This window comes from Maylandia zebra, linkage group LG16, assembly GCF_041146795.1.
Source record: "Maylandia zebra isolate NMK-2024a linkage group LG16, Mzebra_GT3a, whole genome shotgun sequence".
Lineage (NCBI taxonomy): Eukaryota > Metazoa > Chordata > Actinopteri > Cichliformes > Cichlidae > Maylandia > Maylandia zebra.
This window is the reverse complement of record NC_135182.1, coordinates 35,680,498-35,704,415: the sequence shown is the minus strand read 5'-3', so window position 1 is coordinate 35,704,415 and position 23,918 is coordinate 35,680,498. Positions and strand designations below refer to the sequence as shown.

Below are 23,918 nucleotides of genomic sequence, written 5' to 3'. Positions count from 1 at the left end.
CTGGTGAAACAGATGGCACAAGCCTGGGGAAGTGTACATAAGTTCTGCTCCAAATGCAGAGAGGGAGAGAAATAGTAAATTAAAAGTCTTATTTCGAAGCCTCGCGCCTCCTGCTACAACAAACAAAGCCAAATTATTGTGCCTGCCAACTAGATGTATGTGCAGCGCATTGCGCTGATAGCAGAGGACAGTGATGCCCGACTGACTTTTGTTTTTTGGGGAAATGACGACGTACTAATGAGCTTCTAATAACCTGTGGTCTGGTTCCAGCACATAAGCAGCTACATTTAAAATAATGGTATATGTAATTTTCTTTTTTCCTCTCTGATGAGTCAACACAAGTGTTATAACTCAGCAGGGAGGCAGAGATGAAGAGGAAGGAAAATAAACGTTACATAATGCAAAAGGCCCAGTCCTTCAGCTCGATAACAAGGTGCTACGCTACATTACCCCCTAAACCTCCAACCTACCGGCGCCAAGTCTCACGGGACCCACACACATTTGTGATACATTTATTTCAATGCAGAACTTGCCAGATAACAAAGACCCTGAAGGTTGTTGACAGTCAGCCTGGAATGCGCGAGAACGGCGTCTGCAGCGCCGCCGCAGACAGACCGCACATCTAAGCAGCATTTCCACAGGCGCTTTGTCAGCTGCACATCCAGATGTGCAAACAGTCAGATTAGTTAATGAGCTTAAAAGTGTTATTTTTATTTCATTCAAGCTGAGATTCAATTCATTTATTGGCCCCGGGTGGAACTAGAACCAGTATATAAATATACCACCAGAGGTGATGCTGCTCATCTTAGTTAAATCAGCTGCTCACCTGAGCAGGTGTTACTGCTCAGCAGACAGCAAACAGTGTCTGACCGTGCTGTGTTGTTCTGGCTGAATGATGATATTTGTTTGTATCTCTAAAGGAAGGCATATGGAAGAAAAGACTGCAGTGTTCAGTCTTACTGGGAAATGTGGACATTCCATACTGGTCTTTTCTTCAGAGGCACTTTGGTCAACACAGTCCTTGATCCTGCCTTTGTGCGACGCTCTATGCGCCAATTTACTTCTGGCTGTGCAGGCGAGACTTTGCAGAGTTCATCTTCGATATTTAAGAAAGTGATCGTGACATAGAAGAGAAAAGGCTGAAAACCAGTGCTGACCTTCATATCTCCAGGTGCCAACGCAGACTCGACTCACTGTCTGGCGTCGGGCACGCTGTTGGAAACCAAATTATGCACAAAAAGAACAGCAGCATGGCTCTACTGTAAAATATGTTTATGCTGCAAAACTGTCCACAGTCCAGATCTGTCAGCTATTAAAAATAATTGGCTTTGAAAATAGAAACAAATAGAAAAAAAGAGGGTTTAAATATGTTACAGCCTGAGAATGAAAACGTGTCACTCCCTGAATTATAACACATTATAACCATGTTGTAATAAAGCAGATATTATGCAGCAGAAAAAACTGTAAAGTATGTGAAAAAATAAATCCTGCTTTCAGGAGCATAAATGATGTGCAGGTCTTTCCTGTGACGCTTATTAACACCTGACCCCGCCTCCACTCTGACATCACCAGTAACATCCAACCAGGAAATGCTGCTGCTCGTTTCTTTTCTTTATACGTCTGTGGACCATCGATCCGCTTATTAGTGATCAAATATTTAAACAAAGACTAAACACTCCATCCACTCATTCTCCACCTTTGAATTTACTCGTGGAGGTTTTGTAACTGTAAGCATTATTCATAGATACATAAAAAAATTAAATCCAATTTTTAGTCTGAACTAATAACTTGTAGGTAAAATAAAAGCTCTGTGTGTTTGGCTGAGCTTTGTTCCTAGAAAGACGTAGACAAAGTGGGAATGTTGCTAAAGATGAAAGGTTGCCTCTTGTGCAATCGATACATAAGACGTCAAGTGCTCAGGCGAATCCTTATTGGCAGGTGTGGGAATATTAGGAATATTACACATCTGAACATCCAGTTCATGTCTGTAACAATTTTACAACCGTACTGCAAACATAGATAAAACAAACGTCAGGAACTAAGTAACTAAATTACAGTCAGTAATATAACTACAAGATGAACACGTACTGGATCATGGATCAGATTTTATTTCATCTTTTCCCTTTTGATCACACGTTGTGTTCTAAGCTCTCTGTGGGCTGCTGATTAACGCTTTAGAAGAAGGCTTGGTAAGACGAGTCCTTCCTGTTGTTAAAGGGGAATAAGGACGGAGCCCTCGAGAGATCAACATCGGTGTGACTGGGTCGAGCCACGCTACAGTCATGAAACTGATTCTGTGACCGTGTTTTTGAAGTCAGCCACTGACCCCTTTTATTGTCTTTTCCTCTGGGAGTCACTGTTCTATCACAGGACTCACAGGTCTGCACGTCCGCCACAATCACAAAGCTCCTCGTGGCAGCGCTACTGAGACCAGCCACAAGTCCATGAAATCCTTTCCTGAAGGATTCGCCGAGGATTAAAGTCCTAAGACGCTGCGTGCCAGCGTGTACCGCGAATGCAGAGACTGAGAGAGAGCTGCACGATGACAGCCATTAGCACTTGAAGTATTTATAAAATACATTTGCAGAAAGTGAATTAGGACTGTCCCACTTTATCACACATGCCAGCTAAGAGCAGATGCTGTGTCCTGAGACTGCCTTGACATTTTGACTTCCTTTTAACTGGGATGCACAAACTTGGAATGCGATTATTCGACTCTGAGCAGATACTAAATCTTTTCACGTTACCTTTCCCCACCCAGGATGCTAGCTGCCCTCGGAGCAAAGGCCTGACCACCAAAAACATTTGTTTCCACACTTACACATTTGGAGAAATGCCTTTTTTGCTCAGTATTCTTCAGCCATTCCTGAAAGCAGCCTGTTTTCACAGCTCCCTGAATAACTGTCATCATCTGTTCAATCCCGTGAGGCCTGCGGCTGATAGGATAAGCTGATGCCTCCTTCTTGTCTCTAGGTATTGCAATCCAAGGCCACCTTCCTCTTCCTTCTCCCCATAGACTCTGAAGTTGCAGTGATTACATCTCTCTCACTGAGCCAGAGGATGAAGGAAAGAGGCCATCAATGGCACTGAATTTTGTTGTGTATTAGCTATTTTCAACCCGTTCTCACTCCCAAAGCGTAACATTTTACGCTAGGTGACAAATCGTCACCATATTACGTTTTCGGCTACCCACCACGTTCCTAAATGACGACCTCGGAAAAAGAGGAAATATGAGAACCGTGTGGACTGAACCTACACATGTTCGCTCTTTTTCTTCAAATCGCTTAGAAACACGTTATTTAACATCATTAAAGTCCTGGTTAAGGTCAGGAATAAGGTTATGGTCAGGGCTAGGGATAAGGTTAGGTTTAGGGCTGAAATACAGGGCTGGAACGTCTACTACCGCGGGAGCGTCATTGCACTGGATTCCAGCAATAACCCGCCGCGTACCATAAGAACGCCGAAGGTCTCCTTTCGCGTTCCTCAGGAACGCCGCGGGACGTGACAAAACGTCGACATGTTACGCCTCGGGAGTGAGAACGCTCTGCTATTTTATGTGTTAAGATAACAAATTCCTCTGTGTAATGTTCACTGCCCCCCCGCCCAAAATAAACTACACAACTTCAAATATCCTCTGATTTTATTTTAACTTGGTAAACATCGTCCTATATTGCGGAGCTTGGTTATTGCAGTCTCTGCTGCCGCTTCAGAAGGCAGAGCACTTTCCAATCGTGTGTCTTTGTTTGTAAGGCAAAGCTGATCTAATCCGGATTCTATCAACGGATAATCCACTGTAATGAGCCACGCAAAATTCCTTAGATGAATATGCAAGGTCTTATTTCTGCAAGGTAAAGCAAACAAAAAGTGCCAGCACATAATTGATTGTCTTTTTAGAGCACAAGCCTCGGCCCATGGCCACAGAGTAGGAACTATGTTGTATCTGTCATATTTAAGCCTTTGTCACACAGGGATCACAGGTGGCAGAGCAGCCAATCACACAAGTTATCAAACGTCTGCTGGGAGCAGCCAGCGGGGCCCAGTGTGCCCGTTTTACATGAAGTAAAACTCATCAATGCTCACTGGGTTTTCAGTTTAAAATCTATTGTGATGTAAAACACTTTGAAAGTTTTGTTCTGTTTTGCTTATTAAATGGAGGAAGCAGGTACTGAGTGGGGCCTTACTCAGTGCTGGTGGTTGGGTTATAAACATGACACTTGTTGGCAGAAGGGCTGCCACGATTAGTCGAGTAGTCACGATTATGTCGACTGATTTAATAGTCGACGCGTCGTTTGAAGCTTTGTAAGATCCTGAAAGACGCAGGAATAAGTGGCAGGATTTAAGAGTGTAATAACGGACTGAAACAGAAGATGGCAGCACTGCATGTTCAAGGATGCCAGCTGCCGTTAAACCCCGAAGAAGAAGAAGCTGTATCATAGCTGTTTCTAGATTCAGGCCGCATCCTCTCGAGGCCACATTTGTAGGCCAATTACGTCACAGCGACGTGATGAAGGCTGTCCAAATTCAAAGACTCCTCCAAATGCGTCCTTGAAGGATGGGTCGGGAGTATCCTTCATGGCCCGACCTATCCCAGAATTCATAGCGCGGCCCAGCCAATTCCAGTTTCCAACAATGGCGGCAGCTAATTAGTTTTAATATTACTCTTATTGCTCTTTCTGGGTCACAAAATAAACGTTTAACATATTTTCAGGCGAGAATGTAGCTGTGTAGAGTTGATAGCAAGGAGCAGACGGCTGAGTTTATTAAACCGAAACAATCTGCAAATTTCATTAAAGGTTTATTAAACTATCATCTTGTCTTTATTTTTAGTTAGCACAGACCTGAAACACTTCCCGCTGTAAGCTAATGATAGTTTTATAAGAGCAGATGCTGCTGGTGCAATAAGCTGCACGTTTTACGTCCAGTGGATCCATGATCTGATTAGTCGACTATCAAAATAATCGTTTGTGGCAGCCCTAGCTGGCAGCTTGTTCAGTTTTGTTGATGTAAAATATTTTGTTCCCCATCTTGTCCAATCATATGTTGCATTGAATCGCGACAGAGGTATGATTACAGGCTCTTGTTCAGTAATGAAGGAGAGTCTCTCATTACCCACCATTCACTCACCAACTCCTGTCATGATCTTCCTTCCTCTTAGGGACGCATACGTCCAGTCCCGGTTATTTTCCAGACAATTGCACTCACAGCCCAACCACACACGGCTCGCTGGGCCTCGCCGGCCATCATCAACAACGAAAGCATCTTTCAAATCACGAGGCAAGCGAAGGAACGAAAAGAGCTAACGTATGTGGTGAGGGAAGGGAACATTAGTCTATAGTTTCTGTAGCAGTCAAAGCTTCATGCTGTCCTACACGACTGTTTTTGGAAATAATGGTGGTGATGTGTTTAGAAAAAGGCAATAAGCCGCGTCTGAGATATTAAAGGTTGACTTATATATGTAGCACAGAAAACCCCACAGCAATCCACTTTATCAACAAAGAGACAGCAGTAAATGTCATGCTATCTGCTTTTACTTTTTCTATCTTGAGAAAGACAACCCATCCTACGAGGTCCCGTCTGTACTTTCTGATCATGTCTAATGTCAGAGGGCTGTTGCTTTATCTCAGCATGCACAGAGGCAGGGGAGTTTCTGCAGCAGACCACATCTCTGTTGCGTACGCACTGTTGTACATTAGCGAGCACGCATACAGCTGTGAACATCTGCTAAGTGTAATTATTTAATTTAGACGTACGTAATCAGGTCCTTCATCTTCCTCTGCAACAAGCAGAGCAGCTACGAGAAGCCTACATGATACATGACCTCTTGCAGGCGAGGGCATAAATAATTGTTGCGCGCTGTGGACAATTTATGCACAGATGTCACTGCCAAAACTATAAAGTCCTAATTATGCCCGATAACTCACACTGATGAGGAACCTGGGCTGAATGTTAATAATTTAGTTGTGCTACCTTTTTCATCTGCGTTACAGTGACAGCGTCGCGATCATTTACAAAGACCCATCTATGTCACAGTACTGCGAACGTGCTGCTGCGTTTCTTTATTAAAGATAATATATGTTTGTAAATAACAATGCCCCAGAGATTATACATAAACCAATCAGATGTGAAAGATAAATGAAGGTTTGCACGACTGTGCTGGGATGGGAAAAGCTGATTCTTCATATCCGTCTGCATGCAGCACTTGCAATAATCCCACCAAGTAATTGCTTTGTGATCGCTGCAATGTTTTTGTTTTAAACTAGATCAGACACGTCTCCATTAGCTCTTGAAAACGTCATATTCCAGATAAGTTCATTGGACTGTCACTTCTGTAAACAGAGGTAATAATAACACACTAAAGACGGTGAGTAATCACAGCAGTGCACCAAGCACTCGCATATCTGCAAGACAAATGAATGTCTACATGCATTATTTAACTGAATCTAAAGGGGACAAGCGTTTCTGGTGATGTGTCGTGTTCATTTAAAAAGTACTGGTCCCACAGAAGATATCTCCAACTATCCCACTGTTGTGTGCTGAGAGAATGGCATGATATATTAGGTAAGAATTAAGGTACCGTGGACACGTCACCAGTTTATCACAGCCTAACACAGAAAAGCAAAACTCAGGCTCACACCTGTGTTCAGTGCTGCCACATCACATGCAGCAAGCAAGCCTGTTAGCTGCAGTAAGAGAGGAAATCGCAAAAGGCGCAGAAATCAAAATGAGTCAAAGTGTCAAATGTGACTGTAAATGCTGCATGCATACTTTCACAACCCGTAGCAGACATCCACAATCGGATTCACCTGGATTCAAATCATAGATTTAAATCACATATTTACATTTTTTTCCTTTCATGTATTTAAATTATGTTTTGTTTCTATAAGTTTCGTCAGAATCACCAAAGCTGCATGAAGGAGGAAACCACAGGAAACAAATAGAAACAACGTTACCTTTTTGGGTAAAACACAGATAATGTTGTGTGCTGTTAGTATGAGTCTGCAAATATGAAACTTTGTATCAAATGAGGAATTATGGCAGAATTTCATATGGCAGGTGTTTGTGCATCAGTAAGAAATGGATGGAATGAGAAACTTACACACGTGATCAGTTTCGTCGGACTCATCGGGGCAGTCGGGCTCGCCGTCACAAAGCCAGTCCTCGGGCACGCAGGTGTCGTGGTTGTGACAGTGAAATTCCCCTACGTCGCACAAGATGTCTGGATGGCGTGAGCAGAGGGGTGGAGAAGGAGACAGAAGAGATGCAGCATGAGGTGATGGTACTGAGCAAACGCATGCATGAGCGTCAACACAACAGGAGTGAATGGAGACGACGTGACTTCTGTCACTTTCAATGCAAATGCTTGTGTGCAGAGGCGTTGTTGCACGCAGAATTATCATCGTCAATGCAGGAAGTCGAGAGAAACATAGAGTGTATGCACATCTTCGCTTACAATCAGCAGAGAGCTGTCCTTAAGTCAGCGGCATGTCGTCTGCAGGCCGCAGGTCTTTATCAGAACAGGAGGCCACACATTTCTGTACAGGAAAAAAAACTGGCGCTGCCCGGGCATTGTGGTTTTGACAGCTACTCTAACAAAGATGCAATGTCCTTCGTGACTTGGAAAACTATTCCAAAGCAACTCGGCGAGTTTGTTCTTATCTTTTTGCCTTCTCGGTATTGTGCGGAGTTCAGTGAAAGCCCAGTCAACTAAAAAGTCATCATAGCCTTTCAATACAGCGAGCATCTATCAAAGCGTTGACACGTTTCCTGCCGGTAGCTGTCACAGAATCAGTTCGATCATACTGCAGAATGACACCAGCTTTCGCTAAAGATTTGACACCACAATATGACCTGCCGTTACTTCCCCTCAGCACAGAGCGAAAGCTGCAATTTGTTTCGAAGCTTAACCCACGAACAATCAGACGGGCTCCAACTCCCTCCTGCTCGCTCGCTCCATCTTTTTCCCAGTGTGTTCCTAACCCATTAGTGGTGGGAGTGAAGCAAGTGTGGGATCAGGTCTGGAGCGTTTCAACAGTGGGAGTGATAATTCAACGCACTGCTGCCCCCGGCACCCTCCGGCAAATGCACCACCCAGGGACAAATCTGAAAAGGTCAAACATCTCATCCATTCCACTCCTCGTATTCCCTCTGATGCAATATTTCAAATCTTACTATTTAAATCAAGGCCTTTGTTTTATATGCAAAGTGCTTTTCTCAATTTTTAAAGGGGAACATTTTTAAAATTACACATGAAAGCACTCGAAACCTTAAACAAAAATAATAATTAAGATTCAGGTAAACGGTAAGTCCAGGCAGCACATCGGCTTTATTTTGTCCTTCTGAGCTCAATATTTCTCAGCAGCACATAATTTCCACGTAAGCCGGTGTCACTGAGCTTCTCTCAACATCAAACAAATTACATATTAGAGTCTTGGACGAACCACAGTTACACACACTTCCTGGTTTCTTTGGCTTTTCTTTTCCTCACATTTTCAGATCATCAAACAATTTTAAAAATAGAGTAAAAAAAAACTCATGTAAATACAAAAAGTCGTTTTTAAATGACAGTTTCGTGTATTAAGGGAAGAAAGCAGCAGTGGTGCGCGATACTGCTTATTCTGGTATCGATCTGACACCAGTAAGTACGAGCCAGTATCACCGATATCGATACTTTTGTCATTGAATTGCTGAATCTCAAATCATTTTCATGACCTTGAGTGTTTTTATGATGATTCCTTTTTTATTACTAAATAGTTAAAACCCAGGACAAAGTTAGGACAAAGCTTATGGTTAAATAGAAAATGCTTTATTATCCACTGATGCTTTTAAAAATCAGCTGAAGCCATTTTCATACAGGCAAGTTTTTAATTTGTTGTTTTTATGTTGTATTTTACTGTTTTACATTGTTATTTGTTGTATTCCCATTCTTTTCATTTGGCATTTCGTGATTTTTATCTGTATATATATATAAATACATTTTACTTACTTTTTTTTTTTTTTAGAAAAATCTGAAATAAAATAAATAAATAAAAAGCAAACCAGTAAACAATTTAAAACAAACAAGTACTGTTGACAAACTATAATACAAAAATCAACAACAACAACTGGTGAAAATATAAATAATATCCAATATCCAAAGACACATGCCCCCCCCCCCAAAGCGTCTAAGTCATGGCGCAGCATCTAAACACACGGGGTGAGGGGGGGGGTACAGTGTGCCTGCTCTGCGCTGACACGGGAGCGGCGAGTGCGGCGACCTGGCTGTTTGGACGCGTCATTGAATTGCTAAATCTAAAATCATTTTCATGACCTTAAGAGTTTTTATGATGTTTCCTTTTTGGAAACACCCTTCGGGACCTTTTGCACCTCCACAGTCCCACTGAGCTTCTGATGAATGTTACTAGCACACTCTTATCCATGCACGAGCCAGTGAGTCGCACTCTTTCTTGTAGTGAATCGAGGCCTGGTCTTAGAGTCCTGCTGTACTGCTCTACCAACCAGGAGCCGGTGCTCTGGCTCTCTGGTGTTAGCTTTCTGAGCTGTGCTCTTGTATTGACTCGTGCATACTCAGTCATGGAGAGCTGTTAGCCTCTTTAGCCAGCAGCTGTGGATGTCAGATGTTAGATCCAGCTCTTCATCCTGCAGCTGTAGGATGCCTGCCTTTGTGAGGATGACTAGTTCTTGTTCTGGGAAGTCGCTGTGTTCTGCTCTTAGGTCCACCAGTCACTTGGTGCTGGTGGTGCGTCACACCTCTTTCTCCCAGTTCTTCCAGCACTGCTCAGCTCTCGGTGGGCTACCCCTGTGCTATTCCTCTTCCCTACTATTCCCACCTGCACTCTGGATGGTTTGTAGAGCAGGTCGTTTGTTCCCTGCTCCTGTGACACATCTCTTAGGCCTAGTGGCCACGCTGCGGCTCCCAAGGCCCCCATTTATGACCTCAGTTAACCAATTAACTGACTAGTTTCTCAGATTTGGGCTTCCACTCTTCTTCTCCACTGGGAGCTTCCTCTACATGCATTCTTGATCTTATACACAACTGCTTATAGGATTATTTAACAGTGGCATGTATGAGCTCGTTGGCTTCAGTGCACTGGAAAAAGAAAAACACTATATAAAAGCTAAGTATTGCGACGACATTATTTACATGAAATAGTAAAGCATCAATAAGCACATGCTGGGATTGAGGTTGGCAGGGACACGCTCACTTTGCCGAAGTCTCTAAGAGGATGTCTCCTATGCCTTCAGAGCTGAATTGATTACTCCTAAAAAGCAGAGGGCTGGTGACAGAAGGGCCATTTCCTCAGCTAGTGATGGAAACCATGAAAGAAGCTGTCCCTGGACCTCAGAGCAACCCAGTTACCCACTGATGTTCTACCTCCTTTCATGCCACTTCATCTTCAAAGCTAAGGGGCCAAATATGAGCAAAGCAAATGACCTCTTATGTCAATTCATCTTTCCCCTCTGCTTTTCCAAACAGGCTCTCCTTGACAGGCTGCTCCGTCCCTGCAGCTGTTAGGGGACAACAGGGGGACGAACGCACGACTGAAGGAAAGTAACTGCTCCACTTTTCTTTTGTTCCTCTTCTATTCTGAAGATTGTTGTATTTTCATAAGAAGCTGGTGGCGTAACACACACACACATGCACGCACACACATGCACGCACGCACACACACATCACAGGAGTGATGACTGCAGGAGAACAAAATTGGAGCAAGAAGACATTTTGCAAAGGTGAGCTCCACCTTCTGCAGGTGAAGCACGCAGCCGTACGAGCTGCATTACCGCAGCAGTGGGAAACGCAACCCGGCACTCGGACGGCCACATTATTCCGAGCTTCATTCCTGACACCAGCAGCCGCACTGGCACAACACTGTGGCTCATTAAAGGCATTGAGCCTTTGAAATGTGCCAGATTTTCAGAGGAAGAAAGAGTTATTAAGAGGCAGGCAGACAGGGAAGATGGTTTGCAAACCTACCCAAGCAAGACCAGCCAGCAGTCTTTTGTATTATGTACCCTGTATTGATCATTTTCTTTTCCTTTTTGTATGTAAGAATTCTGGAGTGTTGAGCCAATTATTCTGCCTGAAATGCTGTAGCATGAGCGCTCAGACATCACAACATGTTTCTTCACCCTGCATGTTGCAATAAGGCATCCGCTGTCCTGTTTGCTCTCTCCCATTAAATTCAGACGCACACAAGAGCTTAGGCCTCTATAAATCTTTCTAAACAATATTATACTCCAATGAGGTAAACTACAAACTGCTAAGACCTCCTAATCCCCTCAGTTGCATCAGACACACAGTTCAAAATATGGTACACTGGATAAGTCTTAAGCCAGAGGCCTGTTCAACCAAACCTGTGTTATAAAAGCAGCAGTGCATCACGTGACTGCAAAAGGTGCATTTAACGCCAGCTTTGCTGCACAGCTGAAACAGAAAAAGCTGATCTGGGAATATTTATTAGTCAAGAGGCTGCTTCTTAAATAAGCTGCTCGCAGCTCATCCGACTTACTCTGTGCTACATTCAGCAGGATGCTGTGTGGGAATGTGACAGGACCAGAGGTGGCAGAGTAACAGGAGAACTACCTCAACCAAGTTTTACTCAAGTAAGAGTTAAAAAGCTACTTGAGTACTGATCATAACATCTGATTTAAGGTTTAAAATGAGACAATCAGGCAGAAATATAAAGTTTAGTGCAAATGTTGGTATTTGAACGACTGAAAAGAAAAAAAATACTACATATAAATAACATGATTATAAATAATAATGTAGGTAATAGGCAAATATACACATATTAGAACAGAGTAAAGTACTTCCAGTGACATATATGGTGTTACTTTACTTCTCTGACAGGCTCAGCAGATAGAAAAAGTCTCACTGTGACATAAACTGCAGGTTTGTGTCTCCATCTTTGGTTAAAACGTGTTTATTGTTCATTCACTGGATTTACTCACACTGAGTAAAGTAGCCAGAAGAGTAGTAGTAGAGTTACTTCCTAATAATTTTACTCAAGTAAAAGTATAGTCTATTGTCATTGCACAGTCATATATAGTACAATAGTACAATGAAATTGGAACCAGTAAAATTACTCCCAAAAGTAAATGTAATTAGTTACTTCCCCCCTCTGGACAGGACAGGGTAGTGCGATGGGCCCTTGCTATACCTAAGGTGGTCGAGGTCATCGAGCAGCCAGAGAGAAGCAAACATGTCAGTGACACGTGCAGATATGCTGGCGTGCACGAACATGAGCGTGTAGAAGATTCTGGTCAAACTCATCTGGAATAAGTACAAAGACCTGAGTGACTGTGACACCAAATCATGACGGCTCTCAGTCAGCAGCACACAGCCTGTGTGATATAAGAGCCACGTCTGCTTCCCAATGAGCCTTCATATCCGCAACTTCAAAAAAGCGATCAGCGTAACTGCTCTCGACAAACAGCAAAATCAGCACCGAGGAAAAAGAAACAGACAAAACATGTACACTCAAATTAGATCCATTTGGAGTTGGCGATACTGAATGAAGACTGAGATATTTCTGTGCTTTATGTTTTGTTTGGCTTATTTTTTAAAAATAGCAAATCTTTGGAGGGATAACAAAGTCAGGCTGGTTACCAGATAGCTACAGAAATATCATGAAATTTTAAAAAGGGGAAGAGTCAGTGAGCGCAAGAATATTGCATCTCATATCACCAAAAACTGAATGCCTGTCTGAGGAAGAAAAACACGACTCTTTTAGACTCATCTATACGAACAGTGGGGGACTATAAAGAGAAGCCTGAGCCTACGCAGTCGAGGCTCTGACCTGGAAACTGTATTCTCAGAAGGTCGATACGTCAGCACTTAACAAGCAGGTAGTGCTCTGTGGAGGGACGAGCCGTGAAATGGTGACAGGGTGAAGGTGAACGCACTGACACGGGTTTGATCCGCAGTGGGCTGAAGTCACAACCGGAAAAGGTCTCCTGAAGTTTGTGCCTGATGTGCTCAGAGTGCGCAGAGTTATAGAGTCCACAGACGCGCACATACATCAGCGATCTCAAACGTCTCACAGCGTCAGAGTCCACTTGGCATCCCGGCCGGCTGCAGGTCACATGCATTATGGATGAGTGCGGGGCTGTGAGCCAAACCAAGCAGGTTATTAAGCATAACAACAGTATAATGCGGTCTCTGCCTTAATCTTCATATCTTTAATCTGCCAAAAGATGCAAAGTAGTGTGATGCATCTCAATGACGCCTCGCACCTGCATAATGAATCTTTATTACAAGCGTATCTCTAGAAGTGACATACGCCATGTGCTATTTAGACTTAAATGCCATCCGCGTCAAATCTGATCAGCATATGAAGACGAGAGAGTGCCGTGACTCTGCTCGCCGATGAGCGATTGCAGAATGTCGCAGCACTCCTGGACGCACGCCCGCCCGTTTACGGGCACGTCCGATCCGCTGCCCTAAATCTCTTTTTCTCGACTCCAGAAGTTGTTTTTCTCAAGCCAGCTTTGTTTGAGACGGGAGAAAATGATAATGTACTAAGACAGATAAGCAATTATGTTTACAGAATCTGAGATACCACATAACTGTCTCCAGGAAACACCAGATTGTACCCGCGGCCATCCCCCGTGGCGATGCTGAGCAGCTCTGCATTCTCGACATGAAGCGGGTGAGAAATCAATGCTGTAGGCTTTGGGGCCTTCATTAGATACCGCCTGACCTTCACTACAGAGAGAGGTCACTTTTATTTTCGCAACAACAGCAGGGGCATGTCAACAAATTATTAAAAGGCAGCACCGTATGAAAAGTTTCAGGAGACAATGGTGGAATGGCCTCCTGCTCCTTGGCACAAATCCCTGCACCAGTAAACAATGAATGATTCATGAGAGCGATCTTAAGCTGGGTTCCTACCCTTTTATCCCACCGCCGAGGATGCATTTATGAAGAAATAACTATATTACAAGAATTATGTGAACAAGGCATGAATGATGTTGATATCTGACACGTTATCTGATACGTTACAACTTCAATAACATTAAGAGCGCGCAAGGGAAATGAATCCCGATAACAATCATTACTGTTCACATTATCACAGTTATTAAAAGATTCACAACGTATTAAAACAGCTCTCAAAACATTGTGATTTCCTTTGTGGGGTTTTGATGAGTTTACTGTCTTATTGCACAAACATTTGCTAACAGTTGTACATATATTTATTAGTTTCAGATGTAGCCATTCTTGTATTTTGCTTCTTTACATTACTGTATTTTGCACAACTCTGTTGCTTGTGAAGCTCGCACACAAGAATTTCACTCACATGTGCTGTACCAGTGTACCTGCACATGTGATGTGACAATAAAAGTGATTTGATTTTGATTTGACAGTTAGGTGAAGTCAAAGTAACCGAATCCTCGCTAATGTTAAGGTGAGCGAGGTGATTTCTAGCTCTGATCTATCAGACTGTGACGGGTCTGTGCTGGTCTCGCCAACAACAATCAGGATGAATTCACCTGATGCTGAGTTACAGGGATTTATTGGTTTGATTTTGGGGGATTTCTTTTATTTCCTGAAATTCTCTCAAACCCATTTTATTGATTTATTTATTTAAGATGAGCATGTTAAAGCTTTTACTCGGGTTAGCCGCCGCTCCGTGCTTTCTCATGACAAGATGCAATGTCTTATAATTGCCTGTGAAGATTTTACAGTAAATGTCTCCAATTTGAACGAGAACCGAGCTCTTCACACCTGATCTGACTGAGGTGTCAGGTGAATGTGTAGCTCTTAATTGGATCAGATGTGCAGCTGTCTGCAGGATGTCTACAGCGCAAAACATGCAAGCTAAGTGGGTCTTGAGGACTGGGCTAATTAACAGTAGTGGAAAGGAAACGCTTAGCAGATGGATCAGCGTGGCACTGCACCCACATGACAGCCAGAAGTAATCTTTTGAAATTTAAGAGCTTAAAGGATTATTAATGTCGTTTTCTGTCACCCTGGCTCTTGTTTCATGAGCGGCGACCGCAGCAGTGGTCACAAAGTTACAAGAATCAGAGTTCCTGCGTAGCTCCGCTGCTTAATGACAAAGACGGGCAACTTAAAGCGTGATCAAAGTCCACGCTGACGACACAGAGACGCACGCCGCTGCTGTTACACATGTTTAAATAGCAACGTTACTGCTGTGACTGTCACTTTGATTCTTCTCTCACATTGCTAAAAGCCACCTTGTTTACCCTGCAGGCTGCCTTGTTGTCCTGACTGACAGCGTCTGACTCGCTGTGCTTGTTGGTACAATATGCATGTGTCAAAAACATATATATGAATTTAAATTCAAACATCAGAAACATATAGTAGATATTTCCAGTATTTTGAGTGCACTTCACTCTACTGCAAGGAACTTATAAATAGGACTCTGTGACTCTACCTCGGAGACGATCTGATGATTTTCATCACCTGAGCTGACAGACTGTTGAAATCTGTGATGCCAGTCGAGAAACCGGAGCATTAAAAAATCCACATTGCTATCTGTAAATACAACTGCCTTATTGACATGAACAACCTTATTTTGCTAGAATAACATGTTTAATAGGGGTGCAACGATACACAAAATTCATGGTTCGGTTCGATACTTTGGTGTCATGGTTTGATATTTTTTCGATACAAAAAAAAAATGTTCATGATTTTTTAATTTGTCATTTATTAAAATTATAAATATATATTTTAACTCAAAAGTACAGTTTTTAAATTTAATGTTGCTGAAACAACAAAGTAATAAAAAAATAATCTATCTGATGGAGGAATCACTCATCTTTGGAAAAGAGAGTTTATTACAGAGAAATGGCTCTTTCAAAATAAAAGCTCTACTATACGCTTCTTCTGGGCTATATTCTCAGCAGCATATTAAACATATCAGGTCCCCATAAGGAGAATCCTGTGCTAACGGCTGTCTAAATGACTCGGGTAAAGTTTGTAGCATGCTGCTTGTTGTTTTTGTCTGCTTCCACTTGTCTTTGCACTAGGATGATGTCGGTGTAAATGTGCAGTCATATTCGTTGTGTTCCCACTAGTGCTGTCAGCGTTAATCTGAAATGACGTTAACGCCACAACACGGCAAATCTCCGTTAACGAGCTACCGCGGATCGCCCCGTGCGTGGGGCTGGACGGCGTCAACATGTTAACGAGCTAACTGCGCTAACACACTAGCTCCCACCCATGTAATTGAGCATTGCGTGGCACATCCAACATACTGTTTTACTTTAGTCCATGACTCGCTTACCTTCAGGGTCATACGTCACATGAAAACCAAAATAGTTCCAAACGCCAGATCTGAATGAGGGTGGGGGAGGTTCAGTTTGCCATGTTGCAAGGAGCTTAGCTTCTGTCTTGCTAGCTTGCGCTGCGCTCAGTGGATCTGCGCTCGACAGTGCAGCCTAGGCGGAGTAGTCGAACGCAGATCCACTGAGCGCTCAACACAGACAGGATGGTCAGAAGGAAAGTTGATAAAATAGATTAAAAATGTTGTATTGTTCCATACATATGTGTACCGAACCGAAAGCTCTGTATCGAACGGTTCAATATCGATACGAGTATTGTTGCACTCCTAATGTTTACATTACGATTAATAAATGCATTATTAGCACAATAAACTTTTTAATGAAAACATAGACACTGTTTCAGAAGCTCAGCTTAGTAAAACCTGCAAACTGCATGTCTAGAATCTGAATTCAGACCTCATATTTGACGTGTCAGCTGTGAATGAGCGCATCCACTTTACCCACAGGGTAACCTGTCAAACTAATGTTCTTGTTCTACACTATACATCGAGATCATCTCCACATGGAAGAGCTTTGTTGGCTTTTTCAGATGCAAATTAATTCCAAAGACCGTTGAAGGGGTGCTGATTTAAGCTGTTAGGTGTATTAACTCAGTGTGAGGCCAGATTTCCTTTAATTGTTTTTTACTGTGTAAACAATGCAGCAAACCTGCTGTTTGAGAATTTATCAGAGGAAGAAAAACTTTTTGCTTCTTAGTTTGTCCAAATTAAATCAGTAAGTGTGTGAGGATGGTGTGTGAGGATGAATAGCAGGGTAAGAAATGAAGATGAGCTTGGAGCTGTACAGTTTCAAGCTCTTAAAAATGGGCTGTAACCTACGTATGTGAATTTCATTTGCATGAGAATGTGTCATTATACCGCCAATAATAGAAAAGTACAACCCCCCAAAGCCGCTCCTCGCTTGGCCCCCTTTCTGTGCTCCATCCAAGGTCACCTAATCACTGTGTTCCTTCAAAGACCTCTATCTTAACCAGCTGCAGTGTGAGAGATTCATGCCCCACTCCATGTCATGATTACCAATCAGGTGGAGTAATAGCTGCTTAAGTAGACGGGGTTTTTGTCATCACTGAGGGGTGAAGTGCCAGTCAAGGTTTCCACCGCGAGGCTGTGGGCATGTCGGTGCCTTGGGTGTAGCCTCCGGATTAAACAGCATTATCAGAGTGGAGTGAAGCCGTTATGGTGAGGGATCACATCCTCCCGGCCTCCTCACGGTGCAAAGAGACGGCCGTTATTTAACAACTCCACACTCGACTTCAATTCAAAATCACCTCGTAAAAAAACAACACAAAAACAGTATGTTCGCATTCTTTATTTCAGCTATAGAGTTAGAAAAGATAAAACAATGAGTGACTGAATTAAGATTAAATATATATTTACAGTTTGATTCTCCTCTAACACTGGAGCGAGTCTAAATATGGCATTAATCCTGCTGTGGGCACACTGCTTACAGTCAAAGCATGTGAGATAAATGACTGACGGAGGGATTTTCTTAAAGACTGACGTCCCATCTGCTGTTTTCAGTTTATCCAACACACTTTTTCCAACAGACACCTGATAGACAGAGAACAAGTCATCTTCTTCTTACACTACTACTAAAAAAAATATTTATTACTTTAAAAAATCATCTGAAAAAGGTCATGTTTTAAAAGACTGCAACTGGACTTTGAACTTTCTTCCTGTGCCACAAAGGGCCAAAGACATGCGTGTTAAATTACTTGGGTGTGAATGAGAAAGTGCGTCTCTCTCTGTGAACCCCACACAGCTCTATGTGGCACAAGTGACTATGGCTAAGTTAACACTGCAAGCGAAAGTGCATCAAATCCGACTTTTTTGACCCTATGCGACCCATATCCATCATGGTGTGACAGTGTGAACGGCACAAATCCGATATTTTCAAATCCGATCTGGGTCACTTTCGTATGTGGTCCTGAATCCGATACATATCCGATGTTTTAGAAAGCGACTGCTGTTTGATGGTCATGTCGCATTAAATCCGTCTTTTACGTCACTGACACAAGACAGATGCCAATTATCAGCGCCGGAGAAGACGACGTGAACGCTTCCTGTCCATCCAGTGTAGATGTCAGTGAAACTGTTGGAAAGACAATGTTGGAGAAACGTGAACATTTTATTTATACTGTATAATCTGCAACTATCCTTTGAAGCACCGCCACTCTAAAACAGCAATAAGGATCATTATTAGGTTATTTACATTACTATTTAAATGACAAAATAACTTTAAAAAATTGGGAAACGTAAAGTCTGAAGTCTTTATATTAACGGCCATCAGTCAACCAATACTGTTGCTCTGTGTCTAAACAGAGCGCGTTGTGTGTGACGTCTTCTTTTGTGCATGCGGCCGCTTTGAGCGTTCACACTAGAGCGCGTTTGCTGTCGCATTTTATTTGTAGTGTGAACACTACTTATTCGGATTTGAATAAAAAATCGGAATTGAGCATCAAGACCTGCGGAGTGAACGTAGCCTAAGAATAATAATAAGAGTCATGTGTAGCGATTATGTTGTTCCATAGTATCACATATTAGTTACATTTTAACCTCTTAAGTGGTCATAGCCAAAATTGATTATTTAATGTGAAGCCAAAATCAGCAACAATAGTTTGACTGTTTATATAGTAAAAAAAAAAAAAACCCACCCCTTCACATGGCTAATGTGACATTTCTGTCTCATTGGTTGCCACTGGACCATAGAAACATGCGATTAAGATGGACTTGCCCTTTATTTAAGGTTTTCCACTTTAGTTATCAGTGAAATCTGCAAAGCTGCACAGCTGGGAGTCGGCTTACGCAGATCTGATTAGCCTCGTTCCAACATGTCCCTTCCAATGTTACTCACAACACAAACCGGCCTTATAAGCCATGATAGTGGTGTGATCGTTTCACTGGGATATAAACCAAGGGCTAAAGAAAATGCTTCCCGGGAGTATTGCTCTGTTCACGCATAAAGCTCTTTTTATAAAGAAATGTACAGTGTCATCGATCTATCTAAAAAAATGTCCTGATGTTCAGTATAGCTTCATCTATCACTACGGCCGTCCTCCTCTGCTTGTACAACACCACTATAAATATAGTTAATGTGCTTTGTTGATGTATTCGACACAGGAGAAATGGGCAAGCTGAAGGATATTGGCAGGTTCAAGACTGCAGCTCTTGTGGGGAGTTCCCAGTCTGCAGCAGTAAGACTCTACAAAAACTGGTCCATGGAAGGAACGTGGTAAACCAGCGACAGGGTCAGGTGTGGTCCGATCCAACAGACGAGCTGCTGGAGCTCAGATTCCAGAAAAAGTTCATGCTGGTTCTGGTAGAAAGGTGAAGAATGGCAGTTTGTTGTGTATGGAGCTCCATCAGTCAAGGTGCCCATGTCCAGGCAATGTTACGCTGCTGGGAACTGTGCTAATGCTCTGCTGGGAACCTTGGGTCCTGCCATCCATGTGGAAGTTTATTGATAAGGACCACTGCCACCTAAGCATGTTGCAGAGCACATACACCGTGCTCCCTCTTTCAGCAGGATAACGCATCCTCCCACAAATCAGGAAAGGTTCTGGAACAGTTTGAGGATCACAGCAACCAGTTTGAGTTTGAGGTGCCGACTTGGCCTCCAGATTCCCCAGAGTTCAACCCAATCAAGCATCTGTGGGATGTGTTGGACAAGCAAATCTAATACTTGGAGGCTCCACCTCACAGCTTACAGGACTTAAGGATCTGTTGCTAACATGTTGATGCAGAAACCACAGCACACCTTTAGGCGTGTAGTGGAGTCCATACCCTGATAGGTCAGGAGGAAAAACACTATATTACACAAAAGAAAGGAAATGGAAGAACGCAAATGAGGAAGTAAATGGTCTTCATACTGGTTGTGCAGTATGGTTTAAATAAAGGTTAGGTTAAATACTTATGGTTTACTGAGTCACTGTAGGGCTCATGATGCACTGTGTTTATCATCGTCTGCTATGACTCAACAAATTCAGGGAGTCAGAGTTTTCTTCATACAATAGAGCCAAGAAATAAAGTATTTAACTGTAACTTCTAACAGCCATAAAAGTCGACTGCACAGTACATATTAGCAAGGCTGTTATTATTGCAGTACATCCTGTAACCTTTACAACAGAAGCATTTCAATAACTCGTGAATTTATCTTGACTCTCTGTTATCATATTGCTAATGCTAATGCTAATGCACATGTAAGTGGTTTAGTATCTGTAATGAGTGTGAGGAAATGATAAGAAATATTTATTACATGTTAAACAAAGCGGGGAACGACGCTGAGTGCTTCTCACATCCCAGCCTCAAGCAAAAAACAAGCTGCCTCCATTAATATTTCCTAAACGAGACAAAAATCTCAATTCCTTTGCAAAGCTGTGGGACAGGAAAAGCAGCCTTCTGCCCTGCAGATATGTAGTGTGATCTGTATTATAGGCTTGTATGAAAGGCCCTGCAGAGTCTTGAATGAACCAAAAAAGCAAAGATAAAACAGCATTTGTGCTTTTGTAAACTGTGACCACTCGTTGGCCTTTTCCAGTATTTTTCTTTTTTTATGCAAACCATTTCCATCATCATACATATTTATGTGAAACTAATGTCAGGATTTACACACTCGTGCAACAATTTTATCACGTATACCCATTATTTTTGAAGGGCCCTGGTTATGCGCACGTTTCCAGGGTAAAATAAATCTGATATGATCTGAAGCGCAAAACAAGACAGACACAGGACAATGGACCGGTGGACCAGAAGGGTGCGTTTGCCCTTTAACTTTGCATAAAGGTCACATTTTAAAATGGAAATTATTTTTCAAGGAGGGTCTCTGAATATCACAGCTTTGGGGATTTTATGTTGGTCTACTGCAGGCAAAACTTGGCAACTGGGTGGCAAGAAGAGAATATTTTCAGTTTTCATTCAGCTTTAAGCAAAATCTAAAAATGCTGCTTTTAGATATTTACAGTTAGATATCAGCATGCTGCTGTCAGATAATAGTTTCAGTTCAAATCAATTTTATTTATATAGCACCAAATAACAACAGTCACCCACTGAGCTTCGTATTGTAAGGTAACCAGTCTACAATAATACAGCCCAACTACAATTACTTCTCAATTTCTGTTTTAATATAAAACCTATAAAGTCCTTCTTGAAAGGACGCTCCTGCTGGCTCTTTAATTATCTGCCCCTTAAGCCTTAATTACATTTACACCAACTGTAAGAAGTACTAACAATGTGTGCAGTGCACAGATACTCAAACCAACGTTACACATGCAAAGTGTTCCAGCATCGCCGTAGTCATATTTTTCTATGCTTGTTTCAGAAACAGCAATTACACAAACAAAACTCAAACAAAAACACTTACTGTGACGTTATTAGACGTGCATTTTTTATCTTATCCATCTCTGGAGGACTGGATTAAAGGATCAAAGTATTTGAGACATAAACTATTGAAACCTCTCCACAAACACCAACCGAGCCCCAGTCTTCTCTGAATGCAACTGAAATGAAAGAGATTGTCTGTATTGATGCCGCTGTTGGCAGTTATGACTAAAATCCATCAGAGAAGTCGATCAGGTCGGCCTCTTTGGGGCATGAAAGTGAGTCAACAGAGGGAGGATCAGATCTACTTTATTGCCTGATTAAAATCAATTTGGTGTGTCCGATGCTGAAGGTGGAGGGATGGAAAATTGTTAAGAGTCTCCTCCTCCCCCACTATCGAGTGATTATAACGCGAGCGTGAAAGCTACACCTCCGTGACTTCAGGTGGCTCAGGGAAAATGGGAAAAAGGCCATCCGATGTGCCCCGTCATGCAAAACAGACAGACGCCACTAAAAGGTTACGAGACGCCTTTTTTTGATGTGTCGTGGTAAAAATCGTTTTTGTATTAGAACAAATAGCCCTGAGTTTGCCTTCTGCACGCAGGCACAACTTCACTCGATCCACTTTCACTCACTCATCGTGAATGATAATACGGCATGCAAGCAGTTTCACAGACTTATCACTACTGGTTTGAAAATAAACGCTGTAAACATACCTAACAGCACACCAATAAGCATAAATGCTCAGTCAATCGTTAAGCCTTTGACTTTTTCACAAATCCTTTCAGGTCAAATTAAGTGAGAAAATAAGAGTTCAGCAGTGCCACCCAAAACTGATGAGAACAAAGTCTAATTGTGGAATTGTGCAGCTCGCCTCATTACTCGATGCGTGACCTTTATGCAGCTAATGAACAAGGCTGGCAGCAACTTGTAGATTTGGGTTAATATGTGCAGGACCATACATGCTCTTTTTAAATGAAGCATGAGGATAGCTTATTAGGGGGGAAATAATAGTAAAACAACTTACATGACCTTTAAAGAGCCTTGTTACACATCAGCACAAACATAAATACAAACTTTACTGTCGCAAAGCTCCGAGCAGCAAATTAGAAATTCATTTGACAAAAATGGCTTTAAAAACAACTAAAAACAACAATGAAGTCAACAGTGAGGCGTGTCTGTGTGCTACGCACCGCTGTGGTCCTCACAGTCATCAATGAACAAAGTCTTTCATGTCTCCGTTTCCGAGGTCGGACTGTGTCATTTACAGTAGCAGTGATACGTTGTCACGGTAACATAGAGTAAGTATTTGTGTGAGCAGCCGCCGTTAACAATAATGATCAAAATGAGAGAGATAATCAATGTCAGCGCTTGAGATGCAGCTACAAACTACCTGCTGCGGACGTGAGCAGAAACTCCACAGCAGATCAGTTCATCTCATGCATGGACTCACTCGTATGTACTCGTGTCCTTTAATATCCGAATGTGAAGTGATGTGTGTCAGCTAATGGAACTTCATCATACTAATTATCATTGCTCCCTTACCCATTTTACAAGTTCACTGGTTTTATAAATTAGGTTATACTGAAGGCGTTACTGCATAAATATTTATTTTATATACACTTCCTGCCAAATAAAGTGACAAGCACACACTCGGATTCTTCATCTGAAGTTCCAACATTAAGCTCGGTCGGTTATCGAATATTTTTGTTAAGGTGGCCGATGATCCAGCTGCATCTTTCTGTTACACACAAAGTGACCTTTGCAGTTAATGCTCTGACACCACTGGTGCGGCAATGCAGCCCACCAGCTGGGACCTTTGTATTTGCACTTCTTTTTAGGGTCACTTTAACTCAGTGGTTATGTTCAGGCACTACAAACAGCTTAGTTAGGTAAAGGAAAATATGGCTGAGCGGGGAGGGGCAGACCTCGCTGGCTCTGACACTAAAAACTACTCTGAAAGCTGCTAAACAATTTTCTGTGATGTAAACACTTTCAGTAGTGCATATGCATGTCAGCTAGCAACTCACAGACACATGACAGCAGATGTAGAAATGTCAGCATTGTTGAAGGTGGCTCAAAGATTTACAAAAAGACAAATGTCAAAGGAACATCAGCATAATTTAAATCAGGTATTTTTCTCTTACAGTGGAGGTTAGAGTAAGTTGGTTTTTTTTACCAAACTCGATTAACTTAAAAAAGATGGAAAAAAAAGCATCTGAACGCTGTGGCTGATGTGATATGGAGAAAAATACTTTAAAAGAATTATATTAGGTTTGGAAATATCTCCTAGAG

The 23,918-nt window shown here is 42.3% G+C and overlaps 1 protein-coding gene across 2 annotated transcripts in view; it reads right to left on the bottom strand.

Moving 5' to 3' along the window:
- lrp1bb (low density lipoprotein receptor-related protein 1Bb) overlaps positions 1-23,918 on the bottom strand; it is a 262,406-nt gene that overhangs the window by 185,421 nt on the left and 53,067 nt on the right. The window contains exon 2 of one of the 2 annotated variants that reach the window (XM_076875387.1): positions 7,097-7,216. The exons of the other annotated variant lie outside the window; for it this stretch is intronic. Within the exon in view, the coding sequence (XP_076731502.1) occupies positions 7,097-7,216 (120 nt within the window). The remainder of the gene's footprint in view (positions 1-7,096; positions 7,217-23,918) is intronic. 2 annotated transcript variants of the gene reach the window in all.